At 37.6% G+C, this 24,744-nt stretch overlaps 3 protein-coding genes and 1 long non-coding RNA gene across 4 annotated transcripts in view; 3 read left to right on the top strand and 1 right to left on the bottom strand.

Moving 5' to 3' along the window:
* The window catches only part of LOC587689 (inactive L-threonine 3-dehydrogenase, mitochondrial-like), a 48,205-nt gene extending 38,081 nt beyond the window's left edge, over positions 1-10,124 (top strand). The window contains exon 6 of the mRNA XM_030995833.1: positions 10,119-10,124. Coding sequence (XP_030851693.1) covers positions 10,119-10,124 — 6 coding nt within the window. The remainder of the gene's footprint in view (positions 1-10,118) is intronic.
* Positions 10,125-10,190: 66 nt separating this feature from the next.
* LOC115918996 (L-threonine 3-dehydrogenase, mitochondrial-like) lies at positions 10,191-14,995 on the top strand. The gene is made up of 3 exons (XM_030996581.1): positions 10,191-10,302; positions 12,102-12,368; positions 13,256-14,995. Exons 1-3 carry the CDS (start codon positions 10,206-10,208, stop codon positions 13,426-13,428), a joined length of 537 nt encoding a protein of 178 aa, XP_030852441.1. The 5' UTR covers positions 10,191-10,205; the 3' UTR covers positions 13,429-14,995.
* A 3,770-nt stretch (positions 14,996-18,765) lies between these two features.
* LOC105441664 lies at positions 18,766-19,456 on the top strand. The gene is made up of 2 exons (XR_972112.2): positions 18,766-19,099; positions 19,311-19,456. It is a non-coding gene; the product is annotated as an uncharacterized LOC105441664 (long non-coding RNA).
* A 1,627-nt stretch (positions 19,457-21,083) lies between these two features.
* LOC115919003 (ethylmalonyl-CoA decarboxylase-like) lies at positions 21,084-24,410 on the bottom strand. Its single transcript, XM_030996725.1, has one exon. It carries the CDS (start codon positions 24,366-24,368, stop codon positions 23,685-23,687), a length of 684 nt encoding a protein of 227 aa, XP_030852585.1. The 5' UTR covers positions 24,369-24,410; the 3' UTR covers positions 21,084-23,684.
* Between the last annotated feature and the right edge of the window lie 334 nt (positions 24,411-24,744).

Below are 24,744 nucleotides of genomic sequence, written 5' to 3'. Positions count from 1 at the left end.
AACTTTCGGGCCGAAATTGTAAGGGCCGGGGTGGTTCAGCATTTTGGTGGAAAAAATTATATTTTTTGAATAGGCTAGTTTCCCCATTATGAATGTACATACATGCAATTAGATGGATTCTAACGCCTATATCCCTTTGACAGGGGGGTAGGGGCAAATATTGTAAAAATTTGAATTATCACCACTTTTCGGGCCGAAATGGTAAGGGCCGGGGTGGTTCAGCATTTTGGAGGAAAATATTTTTTTTTTTTAATTTGCTACTTTCCCCATAATGAATGTACATACATGCGATTAGATGGATCCTGAACCCTATATCCCTTTGAAAGGGGCAAATATTGTAAAATTTTGAATTATCACAACTTTCGGGTCGAAGTTGTAAGGGCCGGGGTGGTTCAGCATTTTGGAGGAAAAAATTATATTTTTTTGAATAGGCTAGTTTCCCCACAATGAATGTACATACATGCCATTAGATGGATCCTGACCCCCATATCCCTTTGAAAGGGGCGTAGGGGCAAATATTGTAAAAATTTGAATTATCACAACTTTCGGGCCGAAATTGTAAGGGCCGGGGTGGTTCAGCATTTTGGAGGAAAAAATTAAATTTTTTTAATTGGCTAGTTTCCCCACAATGAATGTACATACATGCCATTAGATGGATCCTGACCCCCATATCCCTTTGAAAGGGGCGTAGGGGCAAATATTGTAAAAATTTGAATTATCACAACTTTCGGGCCGAAATTGTAAGGGCCGGGGTGGTTCAGCATTTTGGAGGAAATAATTAAATTTTTTAATTCGCTAGTTTCCCCACAATGAATGTACATACATGCCATTAGATGGATCCTGACCCCCATATCCCTTTGAAAGGGGCGTAGGGGCAAATATTGTAAAAATTTGAATTATCACCACTTTTCGGGCCGAAATGGTAAGGGCCGGGGTTGTTCAGCATTTTGGAGGAAAATATTATTTTTTTTTAATTTGCTACTTTCCCCATAATGAATGTACATACATGCGATTAGATGGATCCTGACCCCCATATTCCTTTGAAAGGGGCGTAGGGGCAAATATTGTAAAAATTTGAATTATCAAAACTTTCGGGCCGAAATTGTAAGGGCTGGGGTGGTTCAGCATTTTGGAGGAAAAAATTATATTTTTTGAATAGGCTAGTTTCCCCATTATGAATGTACATACATGCGATAAGATGGATCCTGACCCCCATATCCCTTTGAATCGGGCGTAGTGGTAAATATTGTAAAAATTTGAATTATCACAACTTTCGGGCCGAAATGGTAAGGGCCGGGGTGGTTCAGCATTTTTGGAGGCAAATATTAATTTTTTTTATTAGGCTAGTTTCCCCACAATGAATGTACATACATGCCATAAGATGGATCCTGACCACCATATTCCTTTGAAAGGGGCGTAGGGGCAAATATTTAAAAATTTGAGTTATCACAACTTTCGGGCCGAAATGGTAAGGGCCGGGGTGGTTCGGCATTTTGGAGCAAAATATTATTTTTTTTTAATTGGCTAGTTTCCCCATAATGAATGTACATACATGCGATTAGATGGATTCTGAACCCTATATCCCTTTGAAAGGGGCGTAGGGGCAAATATTGTAAAAATTTGAATTATCACCACTTTTAGGGCCGAAATGGTAAGGGCCGGGGTGGTTCAGCATTTTTGGAGTACAATATTTTTTTTTTTTATTAGGCTAGTTTCCCCACAATGAATGTACATACATGCCATAAGATGGATCCTGACCACCATATTCCTTTGAAAGGGGCGTAGGGGCAAATATTTAAAAATTTGAGTTATCACAACTTTCGGGCCGAAATGGTAAGGGCTGGGGTGGTTCAGCATTTTGGAGGAAAAAATTATATTTTTTTGAATAGGCTAGTTTCCCCACAATGAATGTACATACATTCCATTAGATGGATCCTGAACCCTATATCCCTTTGAAAGGGGCAAATATTGTAAAATTTTGAATTATCACAACTTTCGGGTCGAAGTTGTAAGGGCCGGGGTGGTTCAGCATTTTGGAGGAAAAAATTATATTTTTTTGAATAGGCTAGTTTCCCCACAATGAATGTACATACATGCCATTAGATGGATCCTGACCCCCATATCCCTTTGAAAGGGGCGTAGGGGCAAATATTGTAAAAATTTGAATTATCACAACTTTCGGGCCGAAATTGTAAGGGCCGGGGTGGTTCAGCATTTTGGAGGAAAAAATTAAATTTTTTTAATTGGCTAGTTTCCCCACAATGAATGTACATACATGCCATTAGATGGATCCTGACCCCCATATCCCTTTGAAAGGGGCGTAGGGGCAAATATTGTAAAAATTTGAATTATCACAACTTTCGGGCCGAAATTGTAAGGGCCGGGGTGGTTCAGCATTTTGGAGGAAATAATTAAAATTTTTTAATTCGCTAGTTTCCCCACAATGAATGTACATACATGCCATTAGATGGATCCTGACCCCCATATCCCTTTGAAAGGGGCGTAGGGGCAAATATTGTAAAAATTTGAATTATCACCACTTTTCGGGCCGAAATGGTAAGGGCCGGGGTTGTTCAGCATTTTGGAGGAAAATATTATTTTTTTTTAATTTGCTACTTTCCCCATAATGAATGTACATACATGCGATTAGATGGATCCTGACCCCCATATTCCTTTGAAAGGGGCGTAGGGGCAAATATTGTAAAAATTTGAATTATCAAAACTTTCGGGCCGAAATTGTAAGGGCTGGGGTGGTTCAGCATTTTGGAGGAAAAAATTATATTTTTTGAATAGGCTAGTTTCCCCATTATGAATGTACATACATGCGATAAGATGGATCCTGACCCCCATATCCCTTTGAATCGGGCGTAGTGGTAAATATTGTAAAAATTTGAATTATCACAACTTTCGGGCCGAAATGGTAAGGGCCGGGGTGGTTCAGCATTTTTGGAGGCAAATATTAATTTTTTTTATTAGGCTAGTTTCCCCACAATGAATGTACATACATGCCATAAGATGGATCCTGACCACCATATTCCTTTGAAAGGGGCGTAGGGGCAAATATTTAAAAATTTGAGTTATCACAACTTTCGGGCCGAAATGGTAAGGGCCGGGGTGGTTCGGCATTTTGGAGCAAAATATTATTTTTTTTTAATTGGCTAGTTTCCCCATAATGAATGTACATACATGCGATTAGATGGATTCTGAACCCTATATCCCTTTGAAAGGGGCGTAGGGGCAAATATTGTAAAAATTTGAATTATCACCACTTTTAGGGCCGAAATGGTAAGGGCCGGGGTGGTTCAGCATTTTTGGAGTACAATATTAAATTTTTTTATTAGGCTAGTTTCCCCACAATGAATGTACATACATGCCATAAGATGGATCCTGACCACCATATTCCTTTGAAAGGGGCGTAGGGGCAAATATTTAAAAATTTGAGTTATCACAACTTTCGGGCCGAAATGGTAAGGGCCGGGGTGGTTCAGCATTTTGGAGGAAAATATTTTTTTTTTTTGATTGGCTACTTTCCCCATAATGAATGTACATACATGCGATTAGATGGATCCTGAACCCTATATCCCTTTGAAAGGGGCGTAGGGGCAAATATATTAAAATTTTGAATTATCACAACTTTCGGGCCGAAGTTGTAAGGGCTGGGGTGGTTCAGCATTTTGGAGGAAAAAATTATATTTTTTTGAATAGGCTAGTTTCCCCACAATGAATGTACATACATCCCATTAGATGGATCCTGACCCCCATATTCCTTTGAAAGGGGCGTAGGGGCAAATATTGTAAAAATTTGAATTATCAAAACTTTCGGGCCGAAATTGTAAGGGCTGGGGTGGTTCAGCATTTTGGAGGAAAAAATTATATTTTTTGAATAGGCTAGTTTCCCCATTATGAATGTACATACATGCGATAAGATGGATCCTGACCCCCATATCCCTTTGAATCGGGCGTAGTGGTAAATATTGTAAAAATTTGAATTATCACAACTTTCGGGCCGAAATGGTAAGGGCCGGGGTGGTTCAGCATTTTTGGAGGCAAATATTAATTTTTTTTATTAGGCTAGTTTCCCCACAATGAATGTACATACATGCCATAAGATGGATCCTGACCACCATATTCCTTTGAAAGGGGCGTAGGGGCAAATATTTAAAAATTTGAGTTATCACAACTTTCGGGCCGAAATGGTAAGGGCCGGGGTGGTTCGGCATTTTGGAGCAAAATATTATTTTTTTTTAATTGGCTAGTTTCCCCATAATGAATGTACATACATGCGATTAGATGGATTCTGAACCCTATATCCCTTTGAAAGGGGCGTAGGGGCAAATATTGTAAAAATTTGAATTATCACCACTTTTAGGGCCGAAATGGTAAGGGCCGGGGTGGTTCAGCATTTTTGGAGTACAATATTAAATTTTTTTATTAGGCTAGTTTCCCCACAATGAATGTACATACATGCCATAAGATGGATCCTGACCACCATATTCCTTTGAAAGGGGCGTAGGGGCAAATATTTAAAAATTTGAGTTATCACAACTTTCGGGCCGAAATGGTAAGGGCCGGGGTGGTTCAGCATTTTGGAGGAAAATATTTTTTTTTTTTGATTGGCTACTTTCCCCATAATGAATGTACATACATGCGATTAGATGGATCCTGAACCCTATATCCCTTTGAAAGGGGCGTAGGGGCAAATATATTAAAATTTTGAATTATCACAACTTTCGGGCCGAAGTTGTAAGGGCTGGGGTGGTTCAGCATTTTGGAGGAAAAAATTATATTTTTTTGAATAGGCTAGTTTCCCCACAATGAATGTACATACATTCCATTAGATGGATCCTGAACCCTATATCCCTTTGAAAGGGGCAAATATTGTAAAATTTTGAATTATCACAACTTTCGGGTCGAAGTTGTAAGGGCCGGGGTGGTTCAGCATTTTGGAGGAAAAAATTATATTTTTTTGAATAGGCTAGTTTCCCCACAATGAATGTACATACATGCCATTAGATGGATCCTGACCCCCATATCCCTTTGAAAGGGGCGTAGGGGCAAATATTGTAAAAATTTGAATTATCACAACTTTCGGGCCGAAATTGTAAGGGCCGGGGTGGTTCAGCATTTTGGAGGAAAAAATTAAATTTTTTTAATTGGCTAGTTTCCCCACAATGAATGTACATACATGCCATTAGATGGATCCTGACCCCCATATCCCTTTGAAAGGGGCGTAGGGGCAAATATTGTAAAAATTTGAATTATCACAACTTTCGGGCCGAAATTGTAAGGGCCGGGGTGGTTCAGCATTTTGGAGGAAATAATTAAAATTTTTTAATTCGCTAGTTTCCCCACAATGAATGTACATACATGCCATTAGATGGATCCTGACCCCCATATCCCTTTGAAAGGGGCGTAGGGGCAAATATTGTAAAAATTTGAATTATCACCACTTTTCGGGCCGAAATGGTAAGGGCCGGGGTTGTTCAGCATTTTGGAGGAAAATATTATTTTTTTTTAATTTGCTACTTTCCCCATAATGAATGTACATACATGCGATTAGATGGATCCTGACCCCCATATTCCTTTGAAAGGGGCGTAGGGGCAAATATTGTAAAAATTTGAATTATCAAAACTTTCGGGCCGAAATTGTAAGGGCTGGGGTGGTTCAGCATTTTGGAGGAAAAAATTATATTTTTTGAATAGGCTAGTTTCCCCATTATGAATGTACATACATGCGATAAGATGGATCCTGACCCCCATATCCCTTTGAATCGGGCGTAGTGGTAAATATTGTAAAAATTTGAATTATCACAACTTTCGGGCCGAAATGGTAAGGGCCGGGGTGGTTCAGCATTTTTGGAGGCAAATATTAATTTTTTTTATTAGGCTAGTTTCCCCACAATGAATGTACATACATGCCATAAGATGGATCCTGACCACCATATTCCTTTGAAAGGGGCGTAGGGGCAAATATTTAAAAATTTGAGTTATCACAACTTTCGGGCCGAAATGGTAAGGGCCGGGGTGGTTCGGCATTTTGGAGCAAAATATTATTTTTTTTTAATTGGCTAGTTTCCCCATAATGAATGTACATACATGCGATTAGATGGATTCTGAACCCTATATCCCTTTGAAAGGGGCGTAGGGGCAAATATTGTAAAAATTTGAATTATCACCACTTTTAGGGCCGAAATGGTAAGGGCCGGGGTGGTTCAGCATTTTTGGAGTACAATATTAAATTTTTTTATTAGGCTAGTTTCCCCACAATGAATGTACATACATGCCATAAGATGGATCCTGACCACCATATTCCTTTGAAAGGGGCGTAGGGGCAAATATTTAAAAATTTGAGTTATCACAACTTTCGGGCCGAAATGGTAAGGGCCGGGGTGGTTCAGCATTTTGGAGGAAAATATTTTTTTTTTTGATTGGCTACTTTCCCCATAATGAATGTACATACATGCGATTAGATGGATCCTGAACCCTATATCCCTTTGAAAGGGGCGTAGGGGCAAATATATTAAAATTTTGAATTATCACAACTTTCGGGCCGAAGTTGTAAGGGCTGGGGTGGTTCAGCATTTTGGAGGAAAAAATTATATTTTTTTGAATAGGCTAGTTTCCCCACAATGAATGTACATACATCCCATTAGATGGATCCTGACCCCCATATCCCTTTGATAGGGGCGTAGGGACAAATATTTTAAAAATTTGAATTATAACAACTTTCGGGCCGAAATTGTAAGGGCCGGGATGGTTCAGCATTTGGGAGGAAAATTTTTTTTTTTTTTAATTGGCTAGTTTCCCCATAATGAATGTATTAGATGGATCCTGAACCCTATATCCCTTTGAAAGGGGCGTTGGGGCAAATAATGTAAAAATTTTAATTATCACACCTTTCGGGCCGAAATTGTAAGGGCCGGGGTGGTTCAGCATTTTGGAGGAAAAATTATATTTTTTGAATAGGCTAGTTTCCCCATAATGAATGTACGTACATGCGATAAGATGGATCCTGACCCCCATATCCCTTTGAATCGGGCGTAGTGGTAAATATTGTAAAAATTTGAATTATCACAACTTTCGGGCCGAAATGGTAAGGGCAGGGGTGGTTCAGCATTTTGGAGGAAAAAATTATATTTTTTTGAATAGGCTAGTTTCCCCACAATGAATGTACATACATCCCATTAGATGGATCCTGACCCCCATATCCCTTTGAAAGGGGCGTAGGGACAAATATTGTAAAAATTTGAATTATAACAACTTTCGGGCCGAAATTGTAAGGGCCGGGGTGGTTCAGCATTTTGGAGGAAAAAATTAAATTTTTTTAATTGGCTAGTTTCCCCATAATGAATGTACATACATGCGATTAGATGGATCCTGAACCCTATATCCCTTTGAAAGGGGCGTTGGGGCAAATAATGTAAAAATTTTAATTATCACACCTTTCGGGCCGAAATTGTAAGGGCCGGGGTGGTTCAGCATTTTGGAGGAAAAAATTATATTTTTTGAATAGGCTAGTTTCCCCATAATGAATGTACGTACATGCGATAAGATGGATCCTGACCCCCTTATCCCTTTGAATCGGGCGTAGTGGTAAATATTGTAAAAATTTGAATTATCACAACTTTCGGGCCGAAATGGTAAGGGCCGGGGTGGTTCAGCATTTTTGGAGGAAAATACTAAATTTTTTTAATTGGCTAGTTTCCCCACAATGAATGTACATACATGCCATTAGATGGATCCTGACCCCCACATCCCTTTGAAAGGGGCGTAGGGGCAAATATTGAAAAATTTGAGTTATCACAACTTTCGGGCCGAAATGGTAAGGGCCGGGGTGGTTCAGCATTTTGGAGGAAATTTTTTTTTTTTCTTCTATTGACTACTTTCCCCATAATGAATGTACATACATGCGATTAGATGGATCCTGAACCCTATATCCCTTTGAAAGGGGCGTAGGGGCAAATATTGTAAAAATTTGAATTATCACCACTTTTAGGGCCGAAATGGTAAGGGCCGGGGTGGTTCAGCATTTTTGGAGGACAATATTAATTTTTTTTATTAGGCTAGTTTCCCCACAATGAATGTACATACATGCCATAAGATGGATCCTGACCACCATATTCCTTTGAAAGGGGCGTAGGGGCAAATATTGAAAAATTTGAGTTATCACAACTTTCGGGCCGAAGTTGTAAGGGCCGGGGCGGTTCAGCATTTTGGAGGAAAAAATTATATTTTTTTGAATAGGCTAGTTTCCCCACAATGAATGTTCATACATGTACATGCCATTAGATGGATCGTGACCCCCATATCCCTTTGAAAGGGGCGTAGGGGCAAATATTGTAAAAATTTGAATTATCACAACTTTCGGGCCGAAATTGTAAGGGCCGGGGTGGTTCAGCATTTTGGAGGAAAATATTAAAAAATTTTATTAGGCTAGTTTCCCCACAATGAATGTACATACATGCCATTAGATGGATCCTGACCCCCACATCCCTTTGAAAGGGGCGTAGTGGCAAATATTGAAAAATTTGAGTTATCACAATTTTCGGGCCGAAGTTGTAAGGGCCGGGGTGGTTCAGCATTTTGGAGGAAAATATTTTTTTTTCTTCTATTGACTACTTTCCCCATAATGAATGTACATACATGCGATTAGATGGATCCTGAACCCTATATCCCTTTGAAAGGGGCGTAGGGGCAAATATTGTAAAAATTTGAATTATCACCACTTTTAGGGCCGAAATGGTAAGGGCCGGGGTGGTTCAGCATTTTTGGAGGACAATATTAAATTTTTTTATTAGGCTAGTTTCCCCACAATGAATGTACATACATGCCATAAGATGGATCCTGACCACCATATTCCTTTGAAAGGGGCGTAGGGGCAAATATTTAAAAATTTGAGTTATCACAACTTTCGGGCCGAAATGGTAAGGGCCGGGGTGGTTCAGCATTTTGGAGGAAAATATTATTTTTTTTTGATTGGCTACTTTCCCCATAATGAATGTACATACATGCGATTAGATGGATCCTGAACCCTATATCCCTTTGAAAGGGGCGTAGGGGCAAATATATTAAAATTTTGAATTATCACAACTTTCGGGCCGAAGTTGTAAGGGCCGGGGTGGTTCAGCATTTTGGAGGAAAAAATTATATTTTTTTGAATAGGCTAGTTTCCCCACAATGAATACATCCCATTAGATGGATCCTGACCCCCCATATCCCTTTGAAAGGGGCGTAGGGACAAATATTGTAAAAATTTGAATTATCACATTTTTCGGGCTGAAATTGAAATTGATGTACATCACAGAGCCAATGAACTGATTAGATTTTGGGGTCACGAGATTCAAGGTCAAAGGTCACAGGGCTCATTATGTATGCGAAAATGGCTCGTGATCGCGTTATCTCAAGAACTGATTGATGGATTCCTGCCAAACTTAAGTCATGGATGTATCTTGCAGAGCCAATGAACTGATTAGATTTTGGGGTCACAAGGTCGAAGGTCAAAGGTCACAGGGCTCATTTTGTATGCAAAATAGCTTGTGATCGCATTATCTCAAGAACCGATTGATGGATTCCTGCCAAACTCAGGTCATGTATGTATCTTGCAGAGCCAATGAATCGATTCGATTTTGGGGTCACCAGGTCAAAGGTCACAGGGGTCTTTATGTATCCAACAATAGCTGTGATCGCATTATCATGAGATCAAATAGACAGATTACTATCAAACTCAAGTCATGTATGTATCTTGCAGAGCCAATGAACTGATTAGATTTTGGGGTCACCAGGTCGAAGGTCAAAGGTCACATGTTTCATTATGTACGCCAAAATTAGCTTGTGCATGCATTATCATTAAAACCCACAGATGGATTACAATCAAACTTGAATTTAAAAATTGTTTCTGTTTTGGTTTGTAAAATTGCTCTATTTAATTCAAATCATTCATATGTTTTATTATCAAGGAGATTTCATGTTCTTGATGTGGAAGTTATGAAAAGTCTAAATTACTTGAATTTTTGCTATTTAATATTTTTTATTTTAAGGCTACAAATGGTTTTCCATAACGTTTTAGTCCAACTTATAGAGTTACGTTCGTCTTAGAATCTTTGTGAAACATTCCCCAGGTCTAGTAAAACTACTTTCTTTCACATTAAAATTGTACGACCACTCATTACATTCATATATAAAGTGGTTTCCCTTTCTATTCTCCTATGCAGTACTACCATCACAAGTTTGGCGTAGACTTCCGATCTCTGAGGTTACCAGGGGTCATCTCTGGCGACACAGCTCCAGGGGGTGGTACTACAGGTAGGTCTTTGTGCATTATGAATTGACCTTACCGCAAATACGATGTTCAACTCTAGATGGCAACCTCCTTCTTCTTATTCTTCTTCTTCTGTTGAAGTACAGGCCACCATGTTGTAGGTGTATCAGCACACCCAAAGATACGATACTGGGGAAGATGATAAGACGAGGTTTCTTCAGGCTTCCATAGAAAATGTATAGCAGTGTCAACTAATTCCTTGTTGTACTAAACTATTGTCCAGGTTTCATAAACTCCCTTGATGATTTGATGAGATCTATGTAGGTACCATCATGATCTGTGACCCATAGTTTATTGGTTCTGAAACTATAATTTCTATCAGACTTTCCAGTTCTCGACCCGGGAACCGTATGTGCCTTTGCCAATTATACCTATGGATGGTGCTGCCCTCTATGGCCAATAGCTTAGTTAGGGTAGCGAGAATTGGATATCATCATGATTATTATAATCAATTATCATTTATTGAAGTCAGCATTCTCCTCTTAGGAGGGTATGTTACTGACTTTCACTCCATGATGACACTTCCTTCGTCCACTTCTTCTTGTCTCAAGCATCCTCCTAATTCCATAAAATCTGTGGTCTTCCTTGCCCTGTTATGACATCAACTTCCAAACCCCATGCTCTTTTCACAGGTTCATTATCTTCCCTTCTCGACACATGACCCATCAATCTCAATCCACTTCTCTTCACCAGTTCCACCAGTTTCTTTGAGACCCAACCTTTCCGATCTAATAATCATAGTATATTTGTTTTTGCTGGTCTTGTTATTATTACTTTTAGTTCATCATCAATATTTTAAGGTCCATTTTCCCCTTGTTGTGGAATCACTAATAGATGTAGCTTTTCCTAGATGACCTTCTCAAAGCCTTCCCGTGATCAGCATCAACCAAGATGAAAACAGATATCCTCAAATCCATTTTTGTTGCATGACGGACATGTGCGCTATATAAGAAGCCACCATTATTATTATTAATGTCTCCCATGTTAGTATCACTGTTCTTGTTATTAGTACCGGTACTATCAGTATATTGGTCTTTGGTCATTATCATCATCGTCATTTTAAAGTCCATTTTTTCTCCTTGCTGTGGAGTTTAGACATGTCTTTTCCTTGATGCCCTTCTCCTTGTATTCTGTTCTTCAGCATCCACCTAGATGAGACCAGGGGGGTGTTTCACAAAGCCTTTTTTCAATGACAAATGACAAAAATCAGTGACAAATCTGCTGATAACCAATCAGAAGCAAGGATTTCACTAGCTTATAACAAAAACTGCCCTTTGTCACTGATGACAAGTTTTGTGAAACACCCCCCAGGGGAGTGTTTCACAAAGACTAAGATCAAGTTGGACTTAACACTATGGCAGGCCTTTCATGCCACTGGTTGCTCTCACCATTACGATCTTTAGATAGCATTTTTCCTTCAATAATGAATTATCAAAAAATATAAAATCTGTAGATTTGTGTCCATGATTTGTACGTCCCTTGAGAGACCAATGTCAGTAAAATGGTGAGAGCAAACAGTGGCATGAACAGCTTGCCATAGTTAAGTCCAACCTAAAGTCGATTTTAGTCTTTGTGAAACACCCCCCTGATACTCTCATGTCTTCTTTGATTTTCTCCATCCAAGTTTTGTAATATCCTCTAATGGTTCTTCAGCCAATCACTGGGAAATTAATTTCTTCTATTATCACTATTAAATCTGGTGACTATGGTTTGTAAAATCACTTTCCTAACTCTCTAACGCCCACCCCATCCCTCCCCCTCCCCTCCCCCTCTCCTTTCTCAGATTACGCAGTCTCCATATTTGACCACGCCCTTCAGTCCGGCCACTTTGACTGCTACCTGCGATCAGACACCATGCTCCCCATGATCTACATCAAGGACTGCCTCCGGGCCATCGTCGAGATGCTGGAAGCTCCGGAGGAGTTGCTAGGGTTACGAACGTACAACATCAACGCCGTCAGCTTTAACCCGGAGGAGATTGCCAAGGCCATCAAGAAGTACGTCCCGGAGTTCACCGTCGACTATCAGCCAGACGAAAGACAGAGTATCGGTAAGATTGTAAAACAATTCATTCTGTCATTATTAAAGATAGAGTTGAGTTCTGGTTATGCGATTGCGTTGTGAAAGAAACGGTGTGGAATCGATCAGAAGAGGTTGGTCATCTAGCATATAAGTATTGGTGTGTACTGCAAGATTCTGGAATCATCAAAATGATAAGAAATTTGGCCCAGTCGTGGTAAAGTTACAAGCATTGTACACAGAAAGATGTATATGGGACTATCGTTTACGCAATATCTATCCAGACTGGATAGATATGATAATTTACCAAATATATGAATTAGTAGGCGGTTTACCGGCAAAATTTGTATCATCACGTATTAGTCAAAACATATTTTTTCACACGATTGGTAATAAGTGCTTCCATTTCATTTTTGGAGAGGGGGGCGTTTCCCAAACTGTTCTATACCTTTAAAGATGAATGTTTGTGATGGTGGTCATCTTTTGAATCACCAATGTTTTTAATAATGGTGGAATATTCAAACTGCTTATGATGTCATAATTATTAAAGATGAATGTTGTGATCTTAGTCATGATCTATTAAAATCACCTAATATTTTCATTTGTTAATGGTCGGTCTAAAGAGGTCAACCCTTCTCGCATGATGAGTTTAGCAGCTTCAACGCACTTATCTTTGAAAATCTCCATCTGTATAAAGTTTGATAGTCAATAAAAACTATGATACAAATTTTGGAAAGCTTGAATCATTTGAAAATAAGAATCAGAATTGATTCAGCATTAAAACTGGTCTCCTTGAGTGCCCTGCAATCATACCCCTGCTTTACATGCGCTTGTGCATGTAAATTAATTATACAACCATCATCTTGTACATGTATTGTCATTAAAAATATTTCTGCCCTTTTTTCATCTCTCATCTAGCGGACTCTTGGCCCAAGCGTCTTGACGACTCCCAGGCCAGAGAGGACTGGAACTGGAACCACAAATACGACATGGACGCTCTGGTCCAGGTCATGTTGGAGGTCGTCGGCAAACGCCTCGGACTTTCGACATCGACATCGACATCGACAACCAAGGCCTCTGGGGTGCAGTGATTTGAAAAGAAATATTCATTTTCTTCTCTGATGCAAGGTATTCTGTACATATAGTTTTTCAGGAAGTTTGCAGAAATTGTAACGACTTTTTATTCTCGGTAATGAAGCGCCTGGGCCTTGCCACCATTTTTGCGATGCTGTTACCCATGGCAACAGAAATCGAATCGGCATGCAGTGGTTCCAAGAGTTTCTCCTATTGTGCTTCTGATATGGAAAAATATATTTTCTACATGGTAGGCATCACATGTGAATCGAAAGTTATGCAGTTATTAATCTTTTGTTTTTGTTACAGTATGCGTAAAGGGTTCATATAAGTGCTATTCTCGACTCGAACAGAAGAGAGCTTGCTCAGGTGTTTAACATGTGAGGAAGGTATTTATTAAAAGGCATGAGTGCACCCTCTAACTGAATAAACATTATAGTCTGTCATTTGACTAAATCACATATACAGGATACTGTATAGTTTTATACACACCTGTGTACAGATATATATACCATAAAACTGGGTGAAGAGGAACAATCGGTACAATTGTATTGCATTGAAAAAATCTCAGTAAAACTTTCTCTGGCATTAGTGGCTTGTGTCAAGGTTTTGTGCAAAGTTATGTGTGGTGTGTGGTATTGTATTATGATAAAGGATTTTTAGGCAATTATTGAACCCCTGTTTTTGCTAGTTTCCTGCTGTGTATACAATGTTGAGAGATTCAGCACACAAACGGATTGGAATTGGAATATGTTTACAATGTATGATCTTTTACGATGATTGATATTTAGATGCACGTAACACAGGTGTATGTGTGTAAATGACTATTTGCATATATAAGCAGCTTGAAATTTATAATGAGTATTTTATCCAATCAATCATGACTTTTTAATACAGAGGTAGCTGTAAGAATATTTCAGAGGATTATGATACAAAGAATGGATGATTGTTTTGTTTTTCTTTATTATTGATATTATTAGCATTGTATACATTTTTGCAACCATGTGGGAACATGTATACCTACAGCTAACAACTAAATTACATCATTACCGTACCAAGTTTTGCAATTTCTTACCTTTGCGAAAAATTCATTTGTCCCAATTTCTGTTTTTAGATAACGAGACATTGTAAAGCTTACATCTAGCAGTATTCAACAAAGGCCCTAATTCAACCAATCCATCTTTCATTATTGAGTTACAAAAAACATAAAAAGGTCATATGTCTAAAATGGTATTTGTACGCTTTTGCTCTACAGTATTCCAACTTTTATGGCCTTCTATTTGGTACCTTCATTTATGCCACCGATTTCTTTATGAACTTCAGACACTGTTTACATCTTACATGTATGTTCATAGGTCTTTAATAATTCATGTTTTTGTTTTCAGGTATTTTTGTTTGTTGTTAAAAATAGTGTGATATTTGCAATATATCCTGGCAAGAATTGTTTTAACATTTAGTTTGTACTGTCAAAGGTGATTCTTGATTTATTGTTTCACAGAATATTTTTGCTAAAAACAAAATTAGCAGAAGTTGAGGAATGAAAAATATAATAAGTAGCAATCACAGTAATTACAATTTTTTTTTTTTAAAGATTTTCAATACTACACATAGTTATTATAATTATTTATTAAATTATTTGATCCATCTAAATTCAACATTGCATTATTCTTAATCAAAACGGGAAATTCAAAGTACATTAAAGACTGTATCCCAGCTTTACATTATATCAAGTGCAATGCATTCAGCATTATTATACCATTGAGCACCTTTGTACGTGTATGTTTTTCATCCCATCTTATTTATCTCTTTGTAAACTTAACTTATTATTAACTTATTCTCAGGGTATTCCAAAAATTGCACAAAGAGTCTTTTTTTTCTTAACCAGATGTTGATGTATTTAGCTTTGTGAAATATTATTTTCACAATCTGTTCAGTACTTCTCATGTTTTATATCAAGCTGATGTGATGTGACTAGTGTGGATCATCCAGTTAGTTGATACATCAGATGTTGTCAGCTTACATCGATTCATCGAGGCTTCACATCAGGTCAGGTGGTCGCGTTACTCAACCTTTAGTGTAACGAAAACGGAAGATCATTTGAGGATGCACGTTAAGGACGCTACATGTACCTTCTGTAGATTTGCCTTATACATGTAGTTAATACAGAGTTTTGGTATGGGGTCATGAATTTGGTTCAAATGAACACATTGGAAGCATATGCAATCCTACAATATTCAGTGATCGTTGTCACGGTTGAAATAAAGTCTATAAAGTTATGAAATTGTAAAGAATAAACTCTTTATGTTATATAGCTCCCTCACAAGGTCAAGATATTAATTGAGCTATAAAACATTGTTTCTTGACTAAAATCGACCGATTAGCTATTCACGTGTGGAAATTATATATCTCAATTACGTATTCTGAGATTTTCATGGTCGCTATTTGAAATTCATCAAAATTTACTGGGAGCACCGGTAAATTTTTATTTTCAATTTTTCTCGAATGCAGAAGTGTTTTAGGGGCTAAATTTTCTAGTGCTTATAATACATCCACAGGGGCATCCAAATATATCAAAATTGTAAAGAATCACTATCCACCCAATTTTCAAAATTTCCCAAAACTTTGTATTACCTTTAAGGTTTTCACCTGGTACATTGGACTAGACCATTTGTGGATGAGAGGGATTTATAACAAACATTACCCCTGACTTTTCGTGAATAAAGGGACATGTTTTCACTAATAAAGATTAGGTAACGCGACCACCCGACCCAACGCGATGACTTCGTGATTCAAAGTAAGCCAGACTAGTTGGCTTGATGAAGCGTCCCAGAGTGGATGTAAAACGTTGCAAGCTAAAACAAAGTAAAGTCCTGTTGACTTTAAAAGTCAAATAACATTTGATGTTATTGAACTGATATTACGCAACAAAAGATCTCATTAACTGACTATGTAACAAAGATATTTATTGTACCTTATCGATCTTGTTTATTGTTGTGTTGGTGAATGGATGCCTTATTGTTCGGCAGCTTATCTACTGTTAATTTTCAGCTGAAGACATGTGTTCTATTAAGAGTAGTATTGATATATTTTATTTTCCTTTGTTTTTGTAATAATTTTTTAGTGGTTGCATTGTTTTGTTATTACAGCATGTACAGTAGAAATAGAATGAGTAAATGATGAACGATATATTAATCTTCTGTATAATTCTGTTTCAAATTTGTGCAGTTGGTCTTTAAATGTTTTTAGGGTTTGGTCGCACCTGAACGTCAACAATAACAATAACATTTAAAGCGCTCTATATGTGTAAGTAGAAAATTTACTGTATTCTGGAAGTCATTGGTGAAAACTCATAAGAATAATTGATGAGTGCCACCCATTTCCTACAAAGGCTGATGTTGGTATTGTGATGTGACAGGCCTTGAAGTCGTGGAAGGAATGGGAATAATTTTTAGCCATTTAGTATTGAATGGATGCAATTTGTAATCTTAATTTTAATCTTTGCAGTTGTCATGAAAAATACGAGAGATTTTTAGGATCACAATTATATTTCCAACTTGAATTGTGTTTTCTACAAATGATTACTTTTGAATATGGTAGTATAGTGTAGCTTAAGATAACTTCATATATACTATACCTAATGAAAGTGATTTTATGTGTACATACATTCTGTATTCAGTTATGAGTACCCAAAGAAATTCACAATGTACATAACTGTACATGTACATGAAAATGCAATTATCTTTTTAATGCAAATACTGAGTAAATATTCATGTGGTATACTTTGATTAGTGTTTGGTAGTTATAAAACTATATCATATTGTCTCTTTTATTTTTTGAGGGGGGGGGGGGGGGTAAAATAATAGTAAAATTAACAATAGTGGGTTCTTGTATAACACTCATGTCTGCTTCCCTATAGCTGAATAGTTTTGGGGTTACACACTGTTGCTTAGTTGACCATGAGATGGCGCTGTGCAATAAACAACTACCGGTATGCTAGGGCAGAAATTTCATCAGTTCGGTATCGCTTTAAATGGGGAAACAAATGTGTATCGATTTTGTAATGAAGAGTTCAGGTTGCCTGTATAATGAGGTGTCGTAGAAGTGTCATGGTCAAGTGGATCAATCAGTTAACTCGGTATGCAATGGTCGCGGGTGCCAGCCCGGCACAGCACTTTGTCCTCGAGTATTAAAAAAGGCACTTTATCTACATCGAATCCAGTGATGGGGTAATGATAATACTAAAGCCCTTTGTTCGTTTGTTACTGGTAAAGTGCTTTACAGGAAACAGTTTATAGTGCAAATTCTGTTATTGCAATTGCACAAAATAATGTTTGTTTGTTTGATTGCTAGCATATCTGTAATTTACAAACGCAATATCTGCAATAATGTTTAAGGAACAGGGTCTGTAACGTATTAAGGGCATTCCCAGCCAGGGCGCATGATGCATTATAAGCTCTCACCGTGGAGATATCTCCATGCTCTCACACATGTTCAATCTACATGTACATGCATTTTGAGGCCTTCATGTTTTGAGGCCTTCATGTTTTGAAAAGAGAGTTTGTGGTCTGTAATTTTCATTTATTATGTGTGTGAAAGTATACCTGTGCTTAAGAGTTGTATACGTGTTATATTTATTGCCCTAGCACTTTCGTGATATTAAGATCCAATGATCAAGTGGTTTTCGGTTACAATAATTGTCGTTTGATAAATGAGTAATGAAATTTTCTTTAAATGCAACACACTAGGCAGAATCTTGGCAATGATAATGTGGTTTTCATTTCATTATTCCTAGACTCTGTCAGAAAATATGTCTTTTGTGTTACCAGCCATCACATTTTTTGTTTGCATCATCATCATACCCTGTACAAAAAATTGTATAGTTTTGATTGGCACGAGACTGATTATATTGTGAGATTTGTTCATCTGATGGCATTGTACATAATTCATGCGTGCAGTGTGGTGAGATATTTGCAAATTTATAGTTGATAACCATATCTATATTTTTGTATCTGACAAAAATCTTGTGTATATTGATCAGAAACAAGAAGAGTCTCATTCTCTTGTCATCTTCTTTACCTCTGCAGTTGGAACTCCTAATGAAATTGTTGAGCAATTTATTCTCATCTATTGAAAATATGCCAATTGGTATGTTATGCATTCATTATTTATTGTTGTAGCATTGTTTTATTATATTATTCTTTGCAAATTGATTGTAGTTGTAATGCCATTTGAAATGAAATGTATATCGCACTCAGTGAAAAAATACACGGGGGCTCAGGGCGAATTTGCCCCCGAAATGCCCAAAAGAGCCCCCGAAAATCAGAAAAGAGCCCCCGTAAATTTGCATAGAGTTCAATGCAAAACAAATTTTAGAGTGTTATTTTTATGCAGGCAAGCTTGAAAAGTAGCCCCCGAAAATTAAATATTAATTTTTTCCCTGGACTCGCACTGAACTAGGGAGGGGCTGTCATACACTCACAGGTATATCAGCAGATGTATAAAACTCCTTAGAATAATTATGCAAATAATAAAAACATGAATTTTCACCATTCTTTCCTAGAAATATTTACATTTTTAGCATATTTTAATGGGGCTTTTTTTTTTATTCCTCCCATATGTGCTATTGCATGTATGTCTAGCATTCAAGCATCTGAATTAACTTTAGCCCATGTTCTAAAAATCTTAAAGGTAGGCGTTACTACTGCAGCTAGAAGGGATTAGACCACACAGCGAGCCAACAAGGTCACTGTGACAGGTGGCTATCTCATTTACTCAGCTCTCATTTAACATAAGAAAAAGAGGATCATGGGGGACCAACAGGCACCAATTTGGGAAGTTTTCTATATAGAGGGAGCAAGTAGGAGCAAGTAGCTACAAGTAGGACAGTGTGCCTTTAAAGGTTGTGTTGTTGGCTGGTAATTTTGGAAAAAATTACGACTAGTTTACTATGGTTTTAAGGAAATTGGCACCGGCCTATTTTTAGCAATGTTATATACACTGTATACAGGGAAATGGATACATTAAATGCGTGGGAGTAAAAAATTACTAACATGTTAATCTGTCTCTTTCTATTTTTAGTCTGCGTTTTTTTAAGTTAAATTGTTAGGCATGGAAAGAGTGAAACATGTACATACTACATTTAGTTAAAGAGAAGGTTGAGTTCTGGGAAGAGGTAACAAATAATTTGTGAGCGTTATCATTCTTATTATGCAAGGGTGGAAGAACATCAGATTAAACATGTTCCCTGAAAAGCATGGCTCTTCAAATGCCTTCATATTCTAAATATGACGTGAAACATCGTAAAAATCGGGGGGGGGGGGGGGTAGGTTTTTTTCGCCATGTGCTCGTGTAGTCCCATATACATCATTCTGTGTACAGTGCTTGTAACTTTGCCAAGATTTGGCCAAATTTCTTATCATTTTGATGATTCCAGAACCTTGCAATACACACAAATACTTATATTAGATGATCAACCTTTTCTGATAGATTCCACACCGTTTCTTTCACAATGCAATCACATGACCAGAACTCAACTTTATCTTTAAAGAGAGAGAGAGATAGAGAAGGAGAGAAAGGGATAGAGAGAAAATAATTTAACCCATTCTGTTTTAATTATAAAGTTTTTACAATAGTGAAACTGTAACTTTGAATATTTTGTCATTGATACATTTAGATTGGCATAATATTTTGTCCATCAATATGCACTTCATGATAGAGGTAACTGTCTGGTTCCGGAAGAAAAAGGTAGGCCTCCTTTAAGAGCACAGGGTGGTCAACAAAGGGGTTTAAACGTCTAACCGCAACAGGGTTGAAGTTTGTTTGTAACGGCTTTCCAAATACAGCAAAAGGTCAGCATTCGTTCTAAAAGGGATCGTTTAACAATGTTAAATCTGAGATGCACGGCCATACGTGTTATCAGTGTCTTTGATATGGTGTTATATTGAAGCCCTAAAAACAGTTGCGCTTCAAAATGTTCAAGAAGTGCCTCAAAAAAGTAAAAACCTTTTAGTGACCGGTTTTTTCCATACTCGTTTTCCCCGATAGACTGTAGTGTTATGAAAACCGTTTGGCAAACGCAAAATTTGATTTTGCATTTCAATCATAAAAATCTTGATAATCGGACAGGGGATCGACTTGTAAAAGTCATGGGGTTCTTAACTGACCTAAAGGTTTATAATTATCATTGCAGCACAAGCTAAATCAAGGGTTTTTTAAAGGATGTTAGACAAATTTAACGGATCCCTTTAAACCAAATTATTAGCCATGAAATGTGTACATCGGTTCATATACTGTCATTTGTCACTGATGACAAGTTTTGTGAAATGGGGCCCAGGGGGGCGTTTCACAAAACTTGTCATCAGTGACAAATGACAGTTTGTGTTACAAGCTACTGAAATCCTTGCTTCTGATTGGCTATCAGCAGATTTGTCATCTATTTTTGTCATTTGTCATTGAAAAAAGGCTTTGTGAAATGGGGCCCAAGAGTGAGAAGTAGATTGTGATAGATATGAGGGAGCAAGAAATAAAGAATATCAGTTAAAAAGAGACAGAAGAGATATTGAAAGAAGGGAAAGAAAAAGAGGAGATCCTATTTATGGTACATATGATGCAAAAGTAAGTTCAGAGACATACATGTATATTAGACAAAATAAAGATGCATTGACAACCAATCTTCTATTTCATATGATTGTATTACCATAGAGTTCTTTTGACAAGGTTTTCTTGACAATGAATCCTTTTAATGTACATGTAAATTGTACATTTAAACACTCAATGCACTTGAACAAGTATAATATTATCATGCAGCACTTCATGCAAATACTCCAGCAAAGAATTATTTCAGTTCAATTCAAATCAATAAAATTACCACAATCACAAATAATTCATATCAATATCATCTCTTTGACCGTCAAAATTAAACACAACATAAATGAAAGTATAGCTTTGATGTAGGGTGACAATTCCCAGGAATAAATGTACATTAAATTTAAAGATAAATGTACATTGTGTTAAACACCTAAGATTTACGATTTTGTAAGAAAATGATCCTTCAATAATCAAACAAGTAAAATTGTCCTGATGGAGGTTCCTGATGATGATACGACTAGTATATTTGGAGGCATGATGACGCAATTGGATCATCATGATCATTACTTGGATAGAACGTTAAATGGAGGCCCCATGCGTAGTAAAAGTCATATCACATGTACATCAGGTGCCAGGTTATTCAGAATGTCAGAGGTAAACAAACAAAAATTAACCTTCGGCATTTGTACACCAAACAGCAAGTTAATGCCCTACACTTTAATGAGCAGGGTGTAACACAGTTTTTAGTGTGCCTGCAAGACACAACTGATAATCTACATACACAGATCTTCATGATTTTGAAGATTAAAAGTAAAAAGAAAAGAAAATTGATATTGTGTGTGGGGGGGGGGGGGAAGGAGGGGTATATATCTTGATTTTAGTCAAGGTATCATTACAAACAAAAAATACTGGTAAGTGATCTTTTGTTTCATTATTTCAACTCAAGAAAGGAGATAACAGAGACCCCCCCCCCCCTCACCCACTATAAGCTACACCACAAAATATTAAAAATTTGCCACGTACAGTAAGCATTTACCCCTAAAATCGACCCCAGTAAATCTTACAGTATTTTCATGGAATTCCTGTTATTTTAGTGCTTTGGCTTGAATACGACGCATTTGGCATCAAAGTCGAACACAACAAAATAGCGGAAGTTTACAAACCATCTTTTAAAACGCGTACTACAGCACTGCTCAGCACACTTTATGTTTGAATAATCATGACAGTATTTCAAGATGATACATATGTACATGGAGATGTAAATGTATGGAGATGTACATATACATGTATATATTCCTAAACAATGCTAGAAAATATCATTTAACTACTAATAGCACATTCTTTCATGTTCAAGCTAGACTGCTACATGCAGCTTATGTTTGTGTAAAAGTTTTCAGAAAGATAATACCTTTACATGTTAAACCAAAACTAAAAATTGTTTACAGTTTGCAACTTTGCATTGATGTACATGTATATGTACGTTTGGCAAATCTCTGTCACATTAAACAAATCATTCCATTCTTCAACATATAATAATAATCTACATGTATGTTCATTTATGTTCAAGCTAGACTGCCACATGCAGCTTATGTTTGTGGAAAAGTTTTTCAGAAAGATAATACCTTTACATGTTAAACCAAAAATTGTCTACACTTTGCATTGATGTGTCTTTGGCAAATCTCTGTCACATTAAACAAATCATTTCATTCTTCAACATACATGTACATGAACAATAATAATCTATTTACATGTACATTAAAGTACATGTAGTCTCTGAGCCCATATGTTTTAGTTGAAGATGTACATGAACCACAATCATCCTATCATAAAACATGCTTTGATTTACATGTCACTTCTTGTTCTGTTAAAATCATTCTCAGCTTCTAGACAACAACAACATCAGAAGATTTGGCACAATGTCACATTCATTATAAAAGCAGAATTCAACATTTACATGTACAGGCGCCCCCGACACATGGGCAGCCAACATCTTAGCCTGGACCCCCAAATTCTATTTTTGTTTGTGCCTAGGGCTCATGCATCAACAAATAATTTGTTCTGTGCGTTCATAATTTCACAAAATAATACTATATTCACAATATGAGCTTCAAATATTACTTCTGTAAACAGATTTTGCAAGTTGAAACGACAATTTCAATTAACATAAAAACAACTTGTAAGACTTTTGGACAGCCACGCACCCACATGCACTTTCATATAATAGGGCCAACACGAAGCCCAAGTCAGTATTAGGTTCCATGCGAGCTATATTATCCTAAACTTCATTTGTTTCATACTCCTTATCTGTTAGCCCATAGAATGCTTTGCAAGTTTTTGAGGTTGATTTATACATTCTAGCTGTACTCTGTTTAGTTTTTTAGATGATTGTTACACTTTAAGTTCATTTACTCACTTCAGTCAAACAGTGCAAGACACAATAAATCTTTTCTCTGTCTCAGTCACTACTGTAAGTATTCTATCATTTAGCAGTCTAGATGCAAGAAAAATGTTTCGACACACCTGTTCCATTACAAGGAAGACAATAACATAAATAAATAAATACATATTTGAAAGGATATTGCAGCCTAGGATGTTAATTCAGAAAGCAACCAAACTGAAATCATTATGATCACAAATTTTTATCCATATTACTGGGTTTCCACATGCATTGAGTTGGTCAACAGGCTTATTTCTGTAATTTCTCTAAAACATTCTTGAATTTTTCCACGTGCTCTGGGCTGCACCAGCAACTGGTGAATATCTCACGCTCAACCTTTAATGCTTTGTCCAGAGGTAGGTGGGAGGCTGCGAGCACGAGTTCCTTGATGCCGTTTACTATGTCTACAGATGCACGTGTGTATTGACTTAACCACTCAACAGCATGTTGCACACTATCGCTGCTACTTGGCAAGACGTCATCGGCGAGGCCCATCTCCAGCGCTTCTGTAGCTGTCACCGTTCGGCAACCCGCGAGAAGCTGCAGCGCCTTCTGCGGTCCAACAAGGCGCACCAGCCGCGAACCGCCGCCCCACCCGGGGGAGAGTCCCAACATGGCCTGCTTGAACTGGAGCTGCGTGGTTTCCGTCCACAGGCGGAAGTCGCACGCCGTCGAGAGCTCAGCTCCGCCCCCTACCGCTTGCCCGTGAACATGTGCGACACTGATAAGCGGGAGGTGTCGCAATCTTCCCAGGGTGCTCTGCATGAAGAGGCACATCATTCCCCCGGCTTCAGGTTTATCCAAGCCGCACAAGACGGATAGGTCACCACCACTGCAGAAATGGTCACTCTCTTCGTTGCCGTGGAGAATGAAACCCTTGCCATGCTCCCACACTTCCAGGTCATCGATGACATCTGAGAAGTCCACCATCATTTTTCCTGGAAAAGAAAAAAAGTTGCAGCCATTTTAAAAGGGATCTACATGTTCCCACATATCATCAACAGAAATTAGACCCCAAAAATAAAAATAAATAAAGGAAAAAGCATATATTATAAAACTTACAAACAGAGAACTTCCATCCTTGTTCCGTCCAAGAAATGCTCCAACTCCCCCCCCCCCCCCCCAAAAAAAAAACACATAATGGTATGTGAAATAAATATACTCCAGAGAAGTGAGCTTTTAGTCTCCAAATTAAATTTGGATATCTCATGAATAAAAGTGAATGTTAATTATCAATAGCGACTGATTATTTATTGCCATAACAAGACCAAGCTGTGAATAAAAAAATAACTAGATGGAATTTTGACTG

The sequence above is a fragment of the Strongylocentrotus purpuratus genome, unplaced genomic scaffold, assembly GCF_000002235.5.
Source record: "Strongylocentrotus purpuratus isolate Spur 01 unplaced genomic scaffold, Spur_5.0 spur5_scaffold_3, whole genome shotgun sequence".
In the NCBI taxonomy this organism is placed as follows: domain Eukaryota; kingdom Metazoa; phylum Echinodermata; class Echinoidea; order Camarodonta; family Strongylocentrotidae; genus Strongylocentrotus; species Strongylocentrotus purpuratus.
The sequence above is the reverse complement of the archived record's forward strand: the minus strand, read 5'-3'. Positions and strand labels throughout refer to the sequence as shown.

Coding starts and splice junctions, on each gene's coding strand:
- LOC115918996 (XM_030996581.1), top strand. CDS start 10,206: ATGCAGTACTACCATCACAAGTTTGGCGTAGACTTCCGATCTCTGAGG. Junction 10,303..12,101: donor TCCAGGGGGTGGTACTACAG/GTAGGTCTTTGT, acceptor CTCCTTTCTCAG/ATTACGCAGTCTCCATATTT. Junction 12,369..13,255: donor AGACGAAAGACAGAGTATCG/GTAAGATTGTAA, acceptor TCTCTCATCTAG/CGGACTCTTGGCCCAAGCGT.
- LOC115919003 (XM_030996725.1), bottom strand. CDS start 24,368: ATGATGGTGGACTTCTCAGATGTCATCGATGACCTGGAAGTGTGGGAG.